A 23,113-nucleotide genomic window follows, 5' to 3' on the forward strand; every position below is an offset into this window, starting at 1 on the left:
TCGTATTTCCTGAACCAATGACTCGCTTGCTCCCTCTGACGTCACGCCACATTCAGGTATTTCCTCTGGTATTAGCCAACGGTCCGAATTTTCTGTAATTTTTTCTACAGTAGTCCATTTTTTTATTGCTGTCTAGCTTGCTAGGTATCGTACTGAAGTAGTATTGTACTTCTTGTTAATGTTCGCCATGAGTAAAATTTAAGCCCAATTAGACGGGGAATTAACCAAGAACTTAAATACTTTGCTTCTCAAATATATTTGTACTCTCCAGGACAATGTGTGAGGGGACTTCAAAAGATAAGTTACACATTATTATGGCAGTTCAGTTTGCTTTTACTGAATACTGCGCTACACTTGCGGCGACACTTGAAAGTTAATTGCTCTGACTCGACCATTCGCTCATGAGCATTAAAATGTTTGCCTACTTTTCACTCAAAACTGTATGTAATGTCCTCTGTTATAAAAACGTTGAACTGAAGTTTCTATTGCGTATATCGTGTCCCAGTGCACACACTTACTTACAGACAAAACTAAATGACGTTCGCTGTGCAGAAAATTAAATCAAGACTGTTACTTAAAAACCACCACCAACGTCAAACTGTGCACTGTCCAAAAAGACTGAAACACCTAAATTACGTAGCAACACACTGTTCATTGGCCCGTTAAGAAATGCCTAGAATTTGCGGAATGGAAACGTGAGATGAGAAACGAAAGCACCAACAAAGTATGAAAAGGATCTGACCTGAAAAACTACAGTGAGAGCACAGCACGAAGAAATCACTCTGGCTAAAATATGCTGAAGTAAAACTAAACTACAGACATAAAGACTGGTATGATTTTCTCAAACTAAACGAAACTCCATACTTGAAATGAAAATTCTAATTCGTTCATTATGATGAGAATGCAGTATTTCAAACTCTTATTTCACAAGGACATAAAACTCACACAAAACCAAAAGTTTCCTTCCTTTACAAAAGTCTTACAAGGCAATGCTCTTACGACTATGCAGATTGAAATGCATTAAACTGAAGTGACCTAAACTGGGGTGGAGAGACGGACTGTTCCGTTGCAAGAATCTATAAAATTATCAATACGCGCCAGCAAAATCTGTTCCACAGTGACTATCCATTCTCTCTGTTCCATAAACGCTGCGTCTGAAAGTTCTTCCATCAGATTAATAATTCCTAACAATTTTCTTCAACAAGATCCTGCTCCAATTTGCACTACGCTGACGGTTCTGACAGCTGACTTCATGTCCAACACTCGACTGCTCTCCGCTCTACAACTTAGCCAGAGTTCACAAGTTCAGAGATACTACAGTCACTGGTGTAAGCTGACTATTCCACAGATGTCACACCCGACTGCTTCGCTCACGTAACATGAAATTCCCACTCATTCTGAGCCGGCCGCGGTGGCTGAGCGTTTCTAGGCACTTCAGTCCGAAACCGCGAGACTGCTATAATCGCAGGTTCGAATCCTTCCTCGGGCGTGGATGTGTGTGATGTCCTTTGGTTAGTTAGGTTTAAGTAGTTCTAAGTTCAAGGGGACTGATGACCTCAGATGTTAAGTCCATAGTGCTCAGAGTCATTTGATTTTCTGAACTCATTCTGAAACTATCCGCAAATAAAGTCCAGGCCACCTATATATGTCCATCTTTCATACTATATATAACAGAGTCAAGTCTCCTAAAAACATCGGTCATAACGTTCTACCACTCATTCAATGGCGTCGACGATAGAAATCCATTCCTTGCCCACGGAGCCTTTCTAGAACCGAAGTGTGGACATCGTCGGAAAATCTTCCCCCTCGCCCATCTCCCTTCCCCCTTTCCCACTCCCTCCTTCCCCAAAGATGTTCTTGCAACTTGCCGAAAAGTTGGAATCGCGTGGAGCAAGATCTCGCCTTCCCTATCGACATCACTCACGTCTGCCCATCCTTCGTCAGACCGTTGGCACCATTTCGCTACCTCCGGATGCGACATTGCGTTTGATCCGCATTATCGCCAGAATTTCAAAGTCAATCTGTATGAAGTTTAGACGTTTCGTTCGCAAGAATAGCACTATCACGCCTACTTCAGCTTTGGAACCGTACCATTTCAATTACACACTGTTATGCATCTCTAAATCGTTCCGCAGAATAACGATGTCTTGTCGACATACTGTCTAACTTGGGAGAATGTTCCGGAAGACTAGACCTTTACCAAGGTAAACGTAACAGTTTCTGCACAATGTCAAAGACATTTTTTCAGTAAATTTACTGTGTACTCCATTATTAATTCTGTTACTTTTGCTCAAATTTAAGACTTTGTTGATGATGACTAGTTGATGGGTACGTACATTTTTATCTGCACAAAATTTCACTCTTCCACTTACGTTATGCCGTACCCCCACAAGTGTAAAGAAATAGAGACTAGTTCTTATTTAGACGTACCTTCTGATACAAAACAGACCTAATTATCGACCGCTCACGCGTTTTGCCTCTGTTTCCGATACAAGTGCTCACTCCATAATCGTTTTGGCGGCAAGTAACTTGACACAAATCGAAAGCTTTTTTAGCACTGCGAGGTCTCCAACCGCTACGGAGAAAGTAGCAGGGAAGTTGTCAATACAATAGCCTTCTCTTTGTCTCACCAGTCCTTTGCCTGTTACGATGCAGCTCGGCACTGGAGTGCTGCAAAGCTCGATGTTTGACCGGTCACGGCTCGCCCGCTGACGGTGGGACCAAGCCGCTCGTGTCCGGCCCCACACGACTCGGCTCGGTCACGTACTCGCCCCATGTCTGATGTCCGGATTCCGGAAACGCGGATAACGGAGCATGACCGGTCACCGCTGACGTCTCACCTCGCCTCGCCCCGGCTCGCTGCACTGTACGGTACAAATCCAACGCCTCTCTCTCTCTCTCTCTCTCTCTCATTCTCTCTCTCTCTCTCTCTCTCTCTCTCTCTCTCTCACACACACACACACACACACACACACACATACATACATACACACACAATGTATTTGTCTCTCGCTCTTCTTTTAATACAAAAGTAATGTTTCCAAGAACGGGTACATGACACAGCTAAATTCATAAAGCACTTGGAAAGTAAAATGATATTTCAATACAATCGCGGATAGAAGACGAGTTTCCTTTCCAAACAGAAGATATATTTTTCCTTTCATTAATAGGAAACATTAAATTAGTGCTGTCCCCGTAGCCTAGAAGACAACCATCTTCATAAAGAAAGCATACAAAGAACATTAAACATTTACAGACGTAATTTGTCATACTTTTCACTTGGTTGCAACAGAAACAAAATTATACCTGTTGTTGATCAGCAGCAAATCACTAAAGCGTTCCGGATTTTTATTGGCTGCGGCGATTTGTTAGTAACACGCCGGCCTCACTAAAGCACTAGATTCGCTCGTTGCTGGGATACATAAAATACGTCTTGCAACTTCAGCCAGGCCTGGCAGATTTGTTTCATGTCTGCTCCACCACTTTAAGATGTCATCCTCATCCCCGGGTGCATTAAAATGTAGAGATCTACTTCACCTGCTGCAGACGATCTGCTGTTCATCCATTCCCTGAAACGATCTCTCTTTCTGGGTGATGATGGCACCATACTTGAAGGATCTATGATAATAAACAAAAGAGACAAGTAATACAGAACTGATGTGAATATCATGGAAACGTTCCCGTAAAAACGAGATGTTGTACGTTAATGAAATATTATACGAATTACAACATTCCCGTTTCTAATAGTACTCTGCCCACTAACTATGCAAAAACGATTATGTTAATGACTGCATGTTGTACCTGCGTAAGTAGCACACATTTGTCGCACATTGCTAAGAATTTCCTGCTTTTCATTTATTTCAAGCATATTAAGATCACGAAAAGACGGCCAAAGAAACGTAGCAATTTTATGTCTTGAAGTGATCACCGTCTTCTCGCAAATGAAAGTCAAGTCTCGATTTTTAATCCTTTCTACCTCCAGTTAAAGAATACATATCTGTTAGTACACATCAATTACGCTAGTTCGTTATAAATCTATCGTTTGTCGTAATGAAACAGTGCTTTCAACTGAGTAATTACTCACCTGACAGCCAGTGTCATTGACACTGCAAATTTGTTGCAGTTTGTGAAACCAAAGAAGGACTAACTGCATTGTCGGTTCTTTTTTACCTTCTAATTCATCTGTGTCCTCTTTAAATGGTCTCAGACAATACTTAATTTTTCCTGCAAGCTCATTATCATATCCTTGCAATCTGTAAGCGTAGTCCATTTCTGTCAGGGACGCAGCAACTTCGTTATACTGAGAGTGTAAGGAGTCCAGCACAGTGTAGAAGCTGTTCCAGCGTGTGCAGACCTCTTGTTTCTACGACTATTTCAAAGACGAGCAGAGGCCACTTTTCTTAATGTACCTTACAATGCATTTTGCAGTATTTATTGTTGATACGATGTTCGGGGCATGATTTAACAAGAAGTTATCTTCATCGAAAATATGGCTAAGTGCTGTGTTCATACAATGAGCAGCACAAGGAATCCTTTCGTAATTTTCCAAAGCCTTTATTACATTGACACCCTGGTCGGAAACAAAAACAAAACTGTGCAACACGTCCGACTAAATATCCCAATCAGCCATCCACTCTTCAATTTCTTTCATAATATTTGCTCCCGCATTCTTAACGTCCGGGAATTTTGTTGTAAGTAAAACATTGTTCACAAGAGACCAATCTGTGTTAATGTAATGTGTTGTAAGCGTCAAATAGTGCACCTGATTATGCGAATCAGTCTACAAATCAACTGTCGCGGCACATAATTTGTTAATAACTTCCTCAATAAAAGAAGGCATTATGCTGTTTCGTATTGCATCAGCTTGTTCTTTGACATGTCTGGTTATAGTAGAGCGATATGGCATGACATCTGCCACGTTAACTTCTCCATAATGCGCACCTAGATGTATTAATTCTTGGCCTAGTCCTCCGAAACCTTCACCGTAAACAGCGTTAAAAGGTCTCATATCTTTAGCACACATTGCAACACACTTTGCTGTAATACTATTTTTTATTACTGCCGGTATCCCTGAAGGAGCTGTATCTTTGTAAGGTTTCTTGCAACTGTGTGTAAATGAGTAGTTCCCGACTAGAAACACAATAATGTGGAGCAGTTTATGCACGATACGTACCCAGTAGAAGCACTGTTTTCTTCTACAACCAACAGAAATGTACTCCATACTTGGCTTTTTAGACCTTCCCCTTTCTTCAATGTGTAGACCTTGGTTTCAATCTTACGTCTTACTGCACTGGCTTGTTCGCGCTGCATGATTACACCACAAATGAGAAGCCCGCACTGGCTGCAGTCTCACACGGATAATGACACGTATACTGTGAAGTCACGGCTTCTATGCTAGGTCACAAGAACTAGTGCGGGCAGCCTATCCAGTTAGGGGGTGCTCGCCCCATATCGTATTTTGTGCTCGCTTACTCGATCATTCAGGACTCTACTCGTGTGCCAACCTCTTCAGCTCAGCGTACCACTTACACCCAATATTTAAATTGTTTGTTCAATATATTCCACGTGTGTCTTCCCTTAAAAATTACACCCTCTACAGACCCATCAAATGCCATAGAAGTTATTCCCTATTGATTCAGTACATGTCCTATCATTCTGTGCAGTCTTCTTGTCAATGATTCCAACATACTTGTTTCCTCTCTGATTCCCCGTTTCTTGTTTCTCAATTTTCAATGCTCTTCTATGGCAACATTTATCAAATCCTTAGATTCTCTTCTTTTCCCATTTCCCATATATAATGCACCTCTATACAATGCCGTGTTCCAGCCGCACATTCTCAGAAATTTCTTCCTCAAATTAAAGCCGGTTTTTAATATCAACAGCCTTCTTTTGGCCAGGAATGTACTCTTTGATTTGCTCCTTATGCCCTCATTGCTTCGTCCGTCACGTGTTACTCGCTTCCAACGTTTCAGAAATCCTGAACTTACTTCGTGATCGCCAATTTACATTTACTTTATCGGTGAGTTCAATTCTGCTACTGACTCATTTCATCATTCTACAGATTACTCTCAGTTCGTGTTCTGTACATCAGACTTCATTCCATTCGTTATGTCCTGATTTTACCGAGGATAACAATGTCACCAGCTAATGTTATCAGTGGTAGTTTTTCACCTTCAACACCCAACCTCTTCGATTCGTCATTGCTCCGTCAAAGACTGAATAGTGAAGGAGAAAGACTACCTCTCTATCTTATGTGCTTTATTCGAGAACTGCGTTGTTGCTTGTTCCCTCTTCTTTACTATACATACAGTACACTAGCGAACCCAGCAGTACTCCGCAGTTGCTAAATAGGTGTGGGAATTGGATGTCCTTCCTAATCTCCTTCTCCCCTCTCTTGCTCTCCGCCTCTTCCTCCTCCTGTAATCCTCTCCGCCTCATGTCCCCCTCATCCACCATCTCCTCCTGCCCCTCTCTGTACATCTTAGCCTTCCCCCGCTCTACACCCATTCCCTCTTCTCTCAACACCTCCTCTTTTCTCCTCATCCTGACCTTCAACCTAGTTTACTGGTATTACAAACGATGCCCTGATTGAGAAGTGAAGTCTTTTACAGTGTGTGGGTAAATCGGTTGGGATTATTGGTATACGAGCTATGACAGAGGCCTTTCGAGCCTCCGAGTCTGTGAGAATTGTAGCTTTAGTGATAGTATTTCGTGAACGGGGTATAATTACAAAGTTTCGGACGATTCCGATTCCGTCGTAGCAGTCTAATCATAAGCTGAAAAGCCATGAACACAATTTCACTGTTTTCTTTAATACTGGCTGTAAGGAAGAAACAAAACAGCATGTTGTTTGTGTACAATTTTAGTTTAAATTATATATAAGAAGAAAGAATATATATAAGATAAATAATTTAATTAATGGCGAGAATGTGCTGACATGATAGTTAAAACTGACTGCGATAAAGAGAAGGAAACCGCTCGTTTTCACAGCTCAGCACTTTCCTCTCGCTTTCGGTTCTAATGGAAAATCTGTACATTGTTGTTTAAACATAAGTATAGCCTATGAATGTTTATTAGAGCATTTCTTTCTTTTGCTTGCGCCGTTTCTCCAGCGGATACGCAGGGTCGGCATGGTTAATCGGATGTGACAATGTTAGTTGAAGGGGTGGCTAGATTGCCATCCTGCCACCACCCCATACCCCCCGTGAAGGAATTAGTGTACCCCAACTGTCTGCGACTAGTGTAATCCATGGGATAGTGCGAAAGTGTTGAGATGTCTGCGAACCGTGGAACTGAGGTGGGACGTGGGGACCAGCCCGGTATTCGCCTAGGAGGATGTGGAAAAGCGCCTAAAAACCACATCCAGGCTGGCCAGCACACCGGCCCTCGTCGTTAATCCACCGGGCGGATTCTATTCGGGGGCGGTGCGCCAACCCGAGTCCAGGAAGCAGCGCGTTAGCGCGCTCGGCGAACCTGGCGGGTTGTGAATGTTTATTAGAGTGTCGTGTAAAAATCTGAAGTAAATCAGCCAAGAACTTTTCGCGATTTTTCTTAACAACTTTAAATAAGGTCTTGTCTGTAGTATGGAGGATGTTTTAGACTGAGACAACTAAATATCTCGAAAACGTCGCATCCTACGAAAAATATGTTCTAGGCGAAAAGTTAATGTGAGTAAAGGGGACGTCTGTCTGGGCTATAACTATCCACCTTCCAACCACACCTCCTGCGTGGGTGGCGTCACCATTGAGCATTCGAATGGGAACTCATCATTTTTTTGCATATTTGGATTCTACGCCAAAATAATACGTACGGTAAGTGTGGTTAAGGTATCAAAAAGTTATTAAAGTTGCTCAAACCATTGTATCCAATTCGTAACAGATGGCACTGTAATCGACGAATATCTAGTGTGCTTGATTTTACTATTGTGCCTGTTTTTACAATTAAGATTCGACGCGTTTAATTTGACATTTCATTTACAATGTAGATGTAAACCTTTGTGTTCTAACGGCTAATATTGATGTTAAAAAGTGTTCCACTGTTGCAAATGTGATTGTACAGGACAAATAATATGGCCAGACGCTGTATGGTAATGTAGTTTTCTGTTCTCTATGGGGTTGATTGTAGTGAGTCCCTAGACCACAGGAATACTTGCTTCCGACGGCCACCCTCGAACCTCGTCGTCAGGGTGACGGATTTCGGTGTGTGTTGCCATCCAACTGCCATGACCCTCGCGCTGCCCACTATGCAGCTACCGGCGGAATACAAATCACAACCCGTGCAATAACGTAAAATGTCCGTGAAGTGACAGTGGGAGGCGCGCCCGCGTGGATGCACATCGAATTAAGCATCGTAGTGGGGAAGGAAAGCTATTACATCAACTTCGTTTTCCCCGGTTCACACCAAACGTAATTTGAAACCAGACATTGAAACGGCTAACCATATTGTAGTGCATAATTAAATTTGCAACACTGAAGTAAATTTCGATCATAAACATCAACCGTTAGAACACAAAGGTTCACATTTACGTGGTAAATGAAATATTGAATCAAATTCGTCAGTTCTTATCTGAAAAAAAAAAATCCAGGCACGTGTGATGCTTGTCGATTAAGTGCCATCTACAGCGAATGGGAAATAATGGCTTAAGAAAACAGTACGTATTTTTTCCCAAAGAATAAAAATGGAGAACTCCCACTCGAAAATAGAAAGTTCAACCCGCCCACTCAGGAGTGGTAGTCAGGAGGTGATCTGTTCTTGAACATACAGATGATCCCTTTATTAATTTCAACTTTTCAATTAGAACATTTTTTTTTTCGTACGATGCGTCGTTTTCGAGATATTTAGCCCTCTAGCGGGCGCTCCATTTATCGTAATGCGGGCGATAGCTCGGCGTACTTTGTAAACATGTAAAGAATAGTTGACTTCATGTTACCAAGGTGAACATGTATGAGCAAAATCACAGTTTAATCTTAGTTTAATTACACAACGATAAGATAAACCTACATGATATGAGCTAAATCACTGTTTAATTAAACAATAAAAAATGAACTTTGTTTATATGACACTGTTGCAACGTACAAGTGTTACTCCACACTGTTGACCTACATGAAACATTAAACAACACAGTTGCATCATTCTCACTGCCAACCGCTTACCTATTCACTAATTATCTTGTAGATGACTGCCTCGGGGTGGGATTGTAGTGCCAACTCGGAATCTGGATCATTTTTAGCTCGCTGTTCATTTTATATTACTCCTGCACACTTGAACGTAAGACAACATAGCTTATCACCGTGTTAGTTGAAGCAATAATAAGAGAATAGCTACGTGCTCACAATTGTAAAACAACAATAGAATGGTACAAAAGAATGTTTTTTATGACTTGCGCATCCACAGCTACATCTACATCTACGTCTACAGAGGGTTCATCGAACGCACTTTATATATTCGTGCGTCCACTCGAGGGTTAGTTGTCTCAAAGTAAGCACCACTACAGATTAAATCTAGCGTGCTCAGAATTTCGAACATCTTTCTGAATTATACATTTCTTCTTCTTCTTCTTCAGTGGCGCTGCAGCCCTTGTTGACCCTTGACTTCTTCAACGATCTTTCTCGGCATTTCTCGGTTATTTGCTGCTCTTTTCCACCCCCGGACTGCCATAAGGTGAGATCTTCTGGGTCTCCCTTTTCCGCCACGCGAAGTGGCCGCGCAGTTAGTCACGAATCGCTCGACCCCTCCCGCCGGAGGTTTGAGTCCTCCCTCGGGCATGGGTGTGTGTGTGTTGTCTTTAGCGTAAGTTAATTTAAGTAGTGTGTAAGTCTAGGGACCGATGACCTGAGTAGTTTGGTCCCATAGGAATTCACACACATTTGAACATTTGATTTTCCTCCCTTTTCGCCTAGCTGAATGGATTACACCTTTCATCTTTTTGTTTGGAATTCTGTCCTTTGGCATTCTTTCCACGTGTCCTAGCCATCGTATACGCTGTGATTTACCAAATTTTACTCTCTCCCTACCCTGTATTAGCACTTTTAATTCGGCATTGTATATTATTCTCCAGCCTTCTTCCTCCCTTATTGGACCACATATTTTGCGTAGTATTTTTTGCTCAAAACTTCTTAGTGCTTTTTTATCATGTTCTGGCAACGTTAATACCTCTCACCCGTATGTGATAACTGGGTGGATTAGGGAGTTTTATATTAGCAGTTTTGTTTTTCTTGTAAGAAGGCTATTTCGGAAAAGTTGGAATTTGGAAAGAAAGCTCTGTTTCCTGCTTGTATTTTTTTCCCTAATAGCCTTTTCAATATTGCCATCATTTGTTATTAGGGCTCCCAAGTAGTTAAAAGAAGACACTCCTTTAAAGCATTTCCCAGTGATGTTTACATCTTAAGGGGTGCTTCTGGCTTCCAGTGTCATTAGCGTATGCACATATCTGGCTAGGCTTTATAAATATGGCGCCTCTTTTGTCGATCTTATTTTCTACACTCTGCAGGGCCATATTGAATAGGACAGTGGAGAGACTATCACCTTGCTTCACGCCTTCATTACATGTTACATTATCGAGCGTTTTTTTAGGTCGACGAGTTCTGGGAAATATTGCTTCCAGTATCAGGCTCAATCTGAAAACTGACTCACTGGTTTCATTACCTTTCCAACAACCAAACTGATCGTCACCTTTTCTTTTCCATTCTCCTGTAGTGCGATTACATGTGACCGACTTCGGTCTACATCTACATCTACATCTACATTTATACTCCGCAAGCCACCCAACGGTGTGTGGCGGAGGGCACTTAACGCGCCACTCTCAGTACCTCCCTTTCCTGTTCCAGTCGCGTATGGTTGGCGGGAAGAACGACTGCCGGAAAGCCTCCGTGCGCGCTCGAATCTCTCTAATTTTACATTCGTGATCTCCTCGGGAGGTATAAGTAGGGGGAAGCAATATATTCGATACTTCATCCAGAAACGCACCCTCTCGAAACCTGGACAACAAGCCTCACCGCGATGCAGAGCACCTCTCTTGCAGAGTCTGCCACTTGAGTTTGTTAAACATCTCTGTAACGCTATCACGCTTACCAAATAACCCTGTGACGAAACGCGCGGCTTTTCCTTGGATCTTCTCTATCTCCTCTGTCAACCCGACCTGGTACGGATCCCACACTGATGAGCAATACTCAAGTATAGGTGGAATGAGTGTTTTGTAAGCCATCTCCTTTGTTGATGTACTACATTTTCTAAGGACTCTCCCAATGAATCTCAGCCTCAGGCCAATCAGCTGCTGACAGTGTCTGCACACGCTGTACATGGTAGGAAACAACTGGTTCTCCCGTAGCACTCTCCATACAGTGACGTGGTCAACTTTTCCTTGTACAGCAGCAACTTCTCTGACGCTGACATTAGGGTTATCGTCAACTGCACGAAGAATTGCCTCGTCCATTGCAGGTGTACTGGTCGTTCTAATTCTTCCCCAGTCGCGAGTCATAGGCTGGAATGTTCCGTGCTCCCGAAGACGCCAATCAATTGCTTCGAACGTCTTCCTGTCGGGACACCTTCGTTCTGGAAATCTGTCTCGATACAAACGTACCACGCCACTGCTATTGCCCCGTGCTAATCCATACATCAAATGGGCATCTGCCAACACCGCATTTGTAAACATTGTACTGACTGCAAAACCGCGTTCGTGATGAACACTAACCTGTTGATGTGCTTGATGCTAGTACTGTAGAGTAGTGAGTCGCATGTCAACACAAGCACCGAAGCTAACATTACCTTCCTCTAATTGGGCCAACAGGCGGCGAATCGAGGAAGTACAGTACATATTGACGAAATTAAATGAGCTCTAACATGGAAATTAAGCGTTTCCGGACACGCGTCCACGTAACATCTTTTCTTTATTTGTGTGTGAGGAACGTTTCCTGAAAGTTTGGCCGTACCTTTTTGTAACACGCTGTATATATAGGTCGACGAATAATACTTATATTTGTGGCGACGCTGAAAGATTCCCGTATGTTGTGTCGCCAGGTACGTGACTACGACGCTGTGCGGCGAGGCGTGCCACTGCCCGGACGTGGTGGTGGCGGTGCTGTTCTGGATCGGCTACTTCAACTCGGCGCTGAACCCGCTGATCTACGCGTACTTCAACCGCGACTTCCGCGACGCCTTCGGCAACACGCTGCAGTGCTTCTTCCCGTGCTGCTTCCGCAGCGCCTGCTGCCGCAAACCCGACACGCCCGCGGCGCACTACGTCTAGCTGAGGCTGCTGCGGCCAGACGCGCTCGGCCGCCAAAACCAGCACCGCTTCTGATCCTCGGCGCTGACTCAGCGCCGCCAGTCGTCAGCGGTGTCAGTGGTCCACTCTAGCACAACCACAGGCCACAGGACGTGCTCTCTCCCCCCTACCATCATCTTCATTTCTAGCACTCCCTCTACTTCCTGTGTTACAACGCTCCTCTCCAATGTCGACAATGACAGAGGAGGCATGAAAACACTGTGCACTCGGCCACGCTTCTATTAAGTAACATAAACAATACGAAAATTAAGGGAGAGTATGAAAAAAAGACTGGAGTATTTGCTGGACCGAACATTCGCTACGGATTAAAATTCTGACATATAAAATTTATACAGGTTGTGCCCCACAGCTCGTAAACATTTGAAAGTGTCATATTCAGAAACTGCAACCACTGCTTTACTGACTATCGATTTCTTACTGCTGCTTATACATTATTGGGCTCCCAACCTGAGGTAATTACCACTAAGGGGCGAAACTAAATTTTCCAACGCTTCAAAAGAACGTTCAGTTGTGTTATGATCACGAAACTAAATTGTCTAAAAGATCACTGCTATTATCTCATAAGACTACAATACTGGTTACATAGATTTCCAATTACACCATTTCTGCGAATTTACAGGATACTGGAAGGCACGACGTCAGCTACTGTATGGTTTACAAAACTGTGCATTAAATTGCAGAGAACAATCCAACGGGTAATATCAATTTTTTATACATCTAAATAATCAGTAACCAGTTGAATAAAAGAAATTTAATATCTTAATCAGTTTCGGGCACTTAGTGTCCTTCTTCAGAAGGTTACATTTGTCCCATTATTTGCGAATGTCAACTGTATACAGCAATATACTGTGGTCATACGGTTCATAGACTTCCTTCAGCTAACTGAGACATCGCAAAGTGAATGTTATTAGGAAGGCTCTTCCTAATATCCTCCATACCACTATGTCTTAGTTAGGTGAATGAAGTTCAGCCCTGCACTATTTTACAAGGTGATGTTTATAGAAAGAATAGTCGTGACAGATGTTATTGCATAGCACAATTTCACTTCCTCACACTACTCACTACACACGTATATTGTACTTTGTATCACGCATCTATGACAGTAAAATTGAGACATACACATCACATTTGCTTAAATATCTCATGAACATGACTTCTTTCAGTTGCAGGTAGTACCCGCAACAAACCATAAATTACTTTATTATTCACTGCATAACAGTAACAGAACTGAGAGCACAACATGGCAGCAACTACGTAATAGCTACTGCACTACTGTAGAGCGTACACAGTATTATTATCAGTATTATTATTAGCGGCAGTGGTCAGGCACAAAACTTCACCAACGTGAAGTCTTTTAATTTCTGCCGTTTCAGAAGTAAGGAATGCAGTATCTAAGTAATTTACAAGCAATAAGTATAGTGCACAGGTTTTGTCTTGGGTGATGTTAAGTGGGACTGTGGGGGGCAGATGAAGTAAGTGTGACCAGAAAGAGAAATAACGCGGAATCATTTTTTTTACAGAGTTGATAGCTTTGTTTAGTGAGAAGTATTGATTCATTAATTTCTCATTTAATAAAATAGCTGTCGTCAGATTATAAATAAAAGTGTTGAAAGAAAAATCTGTTGTTAGGCACTGTGTTGATGATGGTGGTGGTGGTGGTGGTGGTCGTGGAGGAGGACGAGGAGGGGGGGGGGGGGAGGTAGATGACTGATCTACTAGCTGATAACTGATTGCAGTCGTGGATAATGGTCTCTGTTAGATTAGCAAGTATTGCTAGGCAGGTAGGCTGCAAATGATAAAATGAACCGATTGGTCATAAGGATTTACTGATCAACAGCCTTTGGGCATTATGAAATTTACTTTTCTTAAAATTAATGTTTACATAGTTGTGCATTCGTGCACAATTGAGTTATTTGGTCTGCAAGGCAATGAATTAGTTCGATTTCCTGCATGATAAACCGACAGGTCTATTATAAATAATTTTTCCACAATAATAACAGTTTCAATAAACAGATTGGGACACCCATTGCGGCAGAACTGCTATTTCCGAATTTTATTTAAGCTGATATATGTAGTTGTGATGGAACGTACTTGCCGGCAATGGCATAAGCATGGTCTGCATAATAGAAAAGGTGTTCGTAAAGTTACTAAGCGAAGTAGCGCTCAAATCATCCAGTTCGCCACTTTTGTGACACAAAGAAATATTTCTGCAGAGCCATGACGCATTTTAACATCAATACTACTGCTCCAGAATCCTATTTTCAGATACCAAAAATAGAAAATCTGGGTAACAGTATACGCAGGAAATGTGAGAAAAATTTAGAACACTACGTCAATCACAAGGTCAACAAGAAAAATTTTCAGATTTAGGTATGTAAATGTTCTCTTAAATGTAACGCAATCAATCGTGTTGGTACTGAAAGTCATAGACAGCCACTAAAAGCAGCTATCATGAATCACTTCATTTATGCCACCAAATTCGGTCAAATACACATAACGTTGACAGATATAATTATCGTAATTTTTTTTGGTCATAATATTTTTGGATGTCACGCATACAACCACACACAACTGCTTAACTGATAAAACATTACCGTACCTGATGGCTTTATGTTAAGACTGAGTTCGTGCAAATAAAACAACTTTCACCTACGGTTGTTGGTGATTCAATATGACTTTAAATAAATACGAGCTGTGGGACTCCTCAACCTAAATATTTCTCATTGGTTTACAAGGAAATTGGAGTATATACTTCAAACCACAAAAAAATCATCATTTCCTAGTTTCTCTACCTTATTCCAACTGACACTCCAAGACAAACCACATCGGAGAGACAATATCTCAAATTTGCTTGGGTGGAATTTCTGTCCATATTCTGAGACTAATCTGTTCTTCGGACCATGTGTATCCTCTCAAGTGTCCTACTTTTGGTCGACGGAAGAGGCAGTGTAGGAAAACAGACATATGCACAAAAAGGTTTCTGTGATGTTGATTTGAGTAGCTTGTATGGGACAGCATTCCATACGAAAGGCATGGTCCAGATTCCGGGCTTTGCGTACCTAAGAATTTTAATACGTCACAGAAGTTCAGTCCAGTAAATACTAAGAACTGTCGGTGTTCGCAAATGTTTTCAGCTAAAATAGTTCGAAACAAGCAGTTAAAAACTAAAAAATAGCTGTTTGCCTAACTGACAAAGTTTTGTGTCTTCCAAGTGAACTCTGTTGTTTAATATAACGACGTTTGCTCTGGGCTGCGAGGAATGCGGCGAAAACGAAAGACTTCTGTGAAGACGCTCGTCGGTGACAATTTGTGCATCAAGCAATGCCAGTAACAACGGTGGAACTAATAGAAGAGGAAAAGTTAGTTTCCGTTGTTGCGTCGTCACGTTACAACATACTGATGAAAATAAATATTAAAACAATCGTACATTATTACGTCAATGACACAGTAGTCTCAAACTGAAGATTAAAAAGGTGATGTCCCTGTATGTCGAGCAACAGAATGGGATCCATGAGAAATTCAGTGTGCTCTAAATATGTTCCAGTAACTATATTTAAACACCAATCTGAATCAAAACTTTTCTTATTTATGACAAAGAAACATTTTTCGGTATAAACGGCTTCACCACTAGGTAAATTACCTAAAGGAACATCCCTCGTAACGCATCTAATAAACGAGTGTTTATAAGCGATTAGCTCTAACATTGAAAACCTGGTTTATGTTCAGTTTGGTTCCGAACTGTAATGGATTCATGTTGGGTCATTCGTTTATTTTAATTACTGATTGCTTTGGCAAAGGATTTTCCACGAAAGCTTCACATCTGGAAGACCTTTCTCTTTCTTTTCCATTACATACTACATAAACAAAGCATGCTGTAACATACAAGCAGTTGCAACAAGAGAAGTTTACTGCGTTAACACAAATTCAGATATTTGAAAGAGGAAATGGGTCACATGTGAATGAAAAAACAGTCCTTGTTTTTTAAATTTTCAGGGGATGCTAATTTAGAGACGTTTCCGTTAACAAAAAAGCCTATTTCTCCCAAATGACATTAATTGAAACATATTGTGTTCTTTATTTTACTTCAGTGTTTAAATGGAATTCTGAACTGATCTTCCGAAGTGTTAGTCCTTCACCTTCATGTTTCTATTTATTTCTTTACATTAATTTCGTATTGATCAAACTCTATTCCTTTCTTGTTTTTATAACAAAAATAAAACAATTATACAGTTACAGCATGTGAATGAAATAAGTATAATACTGACTCTTTTTATGACTTGACTCTAAATATGTAAAGCTCCCGCAATTATCTGTCAGATAAATATGTTCCATCAACGGAAATCAATTACTTCAGTAGTTTTACAATATAAAGATGACTGTTCTACAGCATCAAAACGAGAATGTAATTTATGAACAGTTATCTGTGACAGATGGTCTCCAACTACTACCATCATTTGAAGAACAGAACGCTGAAATCATTTTGATAGTTACAGACATGTATGAAAATAATTTATTTAAATTGTAGTTGTTGTTTATCATAGATAAGAAGCAAAAGACTTAGAAACGGTTATATTGTTGAGTTTTTTTAGTGTGTTAAGTGATGTAAATAGTTTGTACAGATTAACATCCAACCAGAGAGTTTTTCCAAGTGTAAATCTATTTTACGCTGGGTAAAGTGAATTTCTAAATGCAGTAGGGGGAACTCATTTGGTGCCGAAATGATGCAATGGGTCTCTGAAAATAGCAGTATTAAGTCATTGCTCTATACAAATGTACAACTTATTACCGTAAAGTATTCACTGTAACTAAAATCATTCTACAAAATTTCATGTAAATAACATTACTATGTACAGTACTTACTGATTCCCATTGAATCTCCCACCACCCTCCTTCTTTTGTGTAACTCAGTACAAACACAGCTCATTTGTCTTCTCTAGAACCAATCGTCAAGGACGGACACTCAATTGATTAATGTTTAAATAACTGCTTGTAGCCGTCAAATTATTTTACGACCCTCTAACATGAGACTGCAGATACTCTTTCGAACAAAAAAAACTCTACAATAAACGCTGAATATTCTTAAAAATTCGTTTATGTCTATTTCATAATGGCTCTTTATTTGTAGATACACTAACCTGTGGAACAAATGATTCATTTGTATGAAAGCAGCTAACATATGAAAACAATACGCTCAGATACTTTAGTATTATACTTCTTTAAATCTACCTATCACTTTATTTCGCTTTGTTACCATTCCGATGTATCTGTCACTACCTCACAAAACCAGCTAAAAATGAGTGACATGTTTCTCGGTTAGCTCAGCAATTGACAGGCAGTTTTATTCTCAGTGCACGTCTTCTCCTTGTAGCAAACACTTTAATCTCCAGCGCCCGCAGTTGTTTTCATTATTTTGTCGACTATTACATATTTATACCATGTTAAGTATAGGAAAATCATAAGATGTTTTCGAAGTGAAATAATTTACAGTTTAGATAACTGCTTTTGAGCAGTTATATCCATTTAAGTCATGTTTTAATTTAGGGTACTTTCTTTTTTTTAATTTTCTCTGCATAAAAAATTTCTATATTTGAAAATATCCTGTGTTCATTCATTATTTCTGTTATTGAGTTCTAACATAAGTACTCAGTTTTTCTAACTTTCTCAATCACATCACATTCTCACAATACCTATTTAAGGTATAATAAATCAATCATATGTGTTGCTCTTTTGTTCTAGTATCTTATTCGTAAAACCTCTAATGCACACCTTACGATAGGTCAGTTACTGTGAAATCATTTCTCCTCGAAGATTTTGTAAAATGACCCCTTTCAGAATTTCAACATAGTGTAGCCACAAAATACGGGTTGTAAATTTGTAAATATTGTAAATATTAACTGACTCATTAAAAAGCCTAAACCGGTGGAGGTAGAGTGGTAGTTATTGTGACGGGTTCTCATGTTATCTGCTGTTAAGGTTTATCAATCAAACAAGGTTAATTTATGTGATTGGTTTCTGAAGCGTGCTGATCTGTTTTCGTCTGTCACAGTGCCTACCACCAAGTTTACCGGTCGCGGCAACGCCGTACTATTGTCTGTGATATGGTTACTATTTAGAGTGTACACTCCTCCACGGAGGATTACCCGCAAGTATACCTGAAACCCTGTCTAACATGCTGCTTAGCGCAACTGTTGCGCAAAAGCCTGTCCTCAGTAGACGTATATGATCTCTGTAAAGAACGGCTAGGAAATGCACTGCGCTGCGTGAGCTGTATATACAACTGGAGAGCTATGTAACTCTGTAAAAAGAAAATGTGTTATTATTTTGGAGTGATGCGCATACTAGATGCAATCAATGTAAAGAATAATTGTAAATGAGTTTTGTATAAAACAGATTGTTTTTCTGTTTCCTTGTTTTGTACAAATGTTTGATAAATACTGTGAAAACTATGTTGTGATAATTGTAAATAATATTGTATCTGAATACAATAATGTTTATATGAAGTCTTCCACCTCCCGTTCCCAAGCTAATACTACAGTGTTTGCATCGTGAAACATTTTCAGGTCTCCTTGCATGATGCAAGACGAGGGAGGAAAAAGTGGAAAACTTATTTCCTTATTTCTATAAGACGCATGTGTCTCAAAGTCTTACAATCTATGCAATTTCCCTGTAAGGAACCATCTGTTTATGTAATGTCATTAATTTAATAACCCTACGACACACGAACGTCGCTATTTGGAAATGAATTTCCATATCAAAGTAAGCACAATGCAGTATGCACTCCCACTATTGTCTTAGCTTCGGATAGGATCGGAATACACAGTCTTGTTTTCATTGATTTAATGAAGAATGCTAACTATATATGTGTGATGGTGTGTAGTACTTAGTTACCCAGGTAATTTTCTAATAGTGCACTCAGTATAATGTCACTCTATGCCCTGCCCCTACCACCCGTCGTAAACATCTGAGTGTCCCAGTCTATATATGGTAAATTGAAATCTCCACCTAAGACTATAACATGCTGAGGAAATTTATGTTAAATGTATTCCAAATTTTCTCTCCTGCCACTAACGCTAGTGAGTTGGGAGATCGGTAAAAGGAGCCAATTATTAACCTAGCTCGGTTGTTGAGTGTAAACTTTACCGATAATAATTCACAGGAACTATCCACTTCTATTTCACTACAGGATAAACGACTACTAACAGCGACAAACACGCTACTTCCGGTTGCATGCAATCTTTCTAAACACCGTCTGTGCCTTTGTAAAAATTTCGTCAGAATTTATTTCTGGCTTCAGCCTGCTTTCCATACCTATAACGATTTCAGCTTCGGTGCTGTCTATTAGTGCTTGAAGTTCCACTACTTTACCAACGCAGCTTCGACAGTTTACAATTACAATACCGAATGCTCCTGGGTACCCGCATGTCCTGACTTTGCCCCGCACCCTTTGAGGCTGTTGCCCTTTCTGTACTTTCACGAGGCCATCTAACCTAAAAAATCGCCCAGTCCACGCTACACAGCCCCTGCTACCCGTGTAGCCGCCTGCTGCATGTAGTGGACTACTGACCTATCCAGCGGAACCCTAAACCCCACCACCCCATGGCGCAAGTCGAGGAGTCTGCAGCCTACATGGTCGCAGAACCGTCTCATCCTCTGATTCAGACCCTCCACTCGGCTGTGTACCAAAGGTCCGCAGTCAGTCCTGTCGACGATGCTGCAGATGGTGAGCTCTGTTTTCATCCCGCTAGCGAGACTGGCGGTCTTCACCAAATCAGATAGCCGCCGGAAGACAGAGAGGATTTCCTCCGATCCATAGCGACTCATATCACTGGTGCCGACATGAGCGACCACCTGCAGATGGGTGCACCTGTACCCTTCATGGCATCCGGAAGGACCCTTACCACATCTGGAATGATTCCCCTCGGTATGCACACGGAGTGCACATCGTTCTTCCCCTCCCTTGCAGCCATATCCCTAAGGGGCCCCATTACGCGCCTGACGTTGGTGCTCCCAGCTACCAGTAAGCCCACCCTCTGCGACCGCCTGGATCTTGCAGACTGAGGAGCAATCTCTGGAACAGGACAAGCATCCATGTCCGGCCGAAGATCAGTATCAGCCGGAGACAGAGCCTGAAACTGGTTCGTCAGACAAACTGGAGAGGCCTTCCGTTCAGCCCTCCGGAGTGTCTTTAGCACCTCCCACTCTACCACAGGTGAGGGGTCAGCCTCAATGTGGGCAGTATCCCGGGCAGCCACAGCCATAGTCCGATCGGGTGATGCGTGCGACGATCTGGCCGTCCCCGACAAATCCCCTTCCAGACCCCCATAGTGATGCCCATTCGCAACAGCCTCAAGCTGTGTGACTGAAGCCAACAATGCCTGAAGCTGAGAACGAAGGGATGCCAACTCAGCCCGCATCCGAACACAGCAGTCGCAGTCCCTATCCATGCTAAGTACTGTTGTGCAAAGAACGTCTGAACTAATCTACAGAGAGCACAAACAATTCGACACATAATTTAAATGGTTATTAAAATACAAGACTGCCTACTAAATGCAGTAATGCTGTTACTTGCGCACTGGTGACACACTGCTTGGTGGCAGCAATCTAACTGTACTGTCACTAACGTACAAAGAATATTTGAAAGAAACAAACAATTGACAGACGACTACGCGACTTTACACGTCACAGATATTAAAATGCAATTCTTCCCCTGCTAAATACGAAACTACACAGTGATTCGACGGATTTAACTAAACAAGTGCGCTAAGAACACTCAAACAAATTTTCAACTTGACTGCTACACTCATATGAACGCTAAATAAGCCACTTGTTGGTACTTGCGCACTGCTGACACACTGCTCGGCGCCAGAACGCTAACTGTGCTAATTGAGGTTAAATTTGGTATCGAGTTAACAAATTTGTTTCGACGTGTGCTGACTTCCACTTACTTTTTATTCAGTGGTCAGTACTACGAAGAGACTGATGGAGCTGCAATGGGAAGCCCGTTGTCACCTACTGTGGCCACCCTGTTAATGGAGGACTTTGAGGAACCTGCATTGGAGTCAGCATATTTTTCAGATATGTAGGCGATACTTTTATTGTTTGCCTCAGGGTACTGAGAATTTAAACCGGCTTTTGGAACACCTGAAATCAATCCACCTTAATATTCAGTTCCTATGGAGGTGGAAAAGAATGGATGCATTCCCTTCCTTGATGTGTTGGTCAGAATGATGGTACGTTGGGACATTCAGTTTATAGGAAGCCTACTCACACTGACGCGTATCTGCGAGCTGATAGTTGTCACCACCCAGCTCAGCGTGAAGGAGTACTTTGTACCTTGGTTCACAGGGCCCTCGTTATCTCAAATCTTGAAAGTTTGGCAGCTGAGCTATCACATCTCGAACTCACCTTTCGTCAGAAGTGATGATAGTAACGAAGTGGCACCTAAGTCTACGGCCTTTTTGTCTTATGCACGAAGCATTTCCAACAAGATTGGTCGTATTTTTCTGATGTATGACGTGACATGTGTTTTGCGACCACCTTCTAAGATGAAGGCCCTGCTGGCGTCCGTAAACGATGATCTTGGTTAGCGTGAGGCTGGTGCCTATCGTATTCCTTGCAGTTGTGCCATGTCATACATTGGTCAGACAATCAGGACTGTGGAAGACCGGTGTATTGAAAATAAGCGTCACACACGCTTACAACAGCAACCTTATAAACAGAGATGGTCAATTTTGTCTAAATGCTGCTTGGAATCCGGCTCTGTCTCTCTTCAAAAAACAGAGGGACAGAATTAGGGCTACCTCACCTGTCGATTAATAGTCACTATCGGTATTTCTGATGTGGGTTATCTTTGGTTGTGTGTTGACTTTGCGGTTACTTGTTCTGTGTGTGGTAGCTTCCTTGTTTCTCCTCCGTGAACCGAGGTATTAAATTCCCTTGCACATTGCTTCCTCCTTGCAGTTGTGCATTGAGAATGGCAGGGTGTGCTCCTATCGAAATATTGGCGGTGGTCGACGACATCACCCGGCAGCAAACCCGTAAATTATTTAAACATTTACCGTGTTCCCCATTTCTTCTTACTGCCTGCTCGATAGCTCTCAAACAAAACCACCTCAATGTCTCTAATCCCTCCATCCTCATATAAACTACTCATGGACAGTTTTGAACATGTTCTTTAACATGACTATTCTTCTGGCGATGTTTACCAAATACTTTATTCCTTATTTATTTGGACCTCTTTGTTTCTTTCTGTGCGTATGTCCTTTATTCTTAACGTCTCTTGGAATGTCTTATTTCCAATAGATCTAATATCTTACTTGCAGGTTTTCCATATCAGTGTCGTATAGTTATGTGTCTCAGGAACACTTCGGAAAACTCATACCACAGTTCTGTCAGCTTCTAAAATCTATGTGGAATTTTCGGTCTCAGACAGCAAAAAAATTCTCCTTTAGGTTGTTTTCCGAAATAAACTTACAGTTCAGCAAGATTGTCAGGTTATCTTTCTTACTGCAGTTGGAAGTGCAGTGTCATTTTCAAAAGGTAGCCTTGGCGCCGAATTTCCATGGACTTTATTGAACATTTCTCGATTTGTTCGTCCTTCGTCTCTCCTAATTGGTTAGGCAGGTAATATAAATCGCTTCCAAAGATCATAACGCACTGTAGATAGCATATCCCCGAGAACGCTGTCTAAAGGTGACAAGGTTCGTCTGGTCTCTACTCGAATCTTCCACCATAAAAGAGCATGGGTTTGCTCAGCCCACTGAAGGTACGTTTCATTTCATGCTGCGTGGTATAGGAACCAGAATATGTAGAGTTTGGTGCTGTGTCAAC

General features: G+C 41.5%; 1 protein-coding gene across 1 annotated transcript in view; it reads left to right on the top strand.

Moving 5' to 3' along the window:
* Nucleotides 1-18,762, top strand: part of LOC126355166 (octopamine receptor beta-3R-like) — a 160,868-nt gene extending 142,106 nt beyond the window's left edge. Inside the window, exon 2 of the mRNA XM_050005377.1 lies at nt 12,016-18,762. Within this exon, the coding sequence (XP_049861334.1) occupies nt 12,016-12,244 (229 nt within the window). The 3' untranslated portion in view covers nt 12,245-18,762. The remainder of the gene's footprint in view (nt 1-12,015) is intronic.
* Nucleotides 18,763-23,113: the final 4,351 nt, after the last annotated feature.

Source organism: Schistocerca gregaria, chromosome 3, assembly GCF_023897955.1.
Source record: "Schistocerca gregaria isolate iqSchGreg1 chromosome 3, iqSchGreg1.2, whole genome shotgun sequence".
In the NCBI taxonomy this organism is placed as follows: Eukaryota; Metazoa; Arthropoda; class Insecta; order Orthoptera; family Acrididae; genus Schistocerca; species Schistocerca gregaria.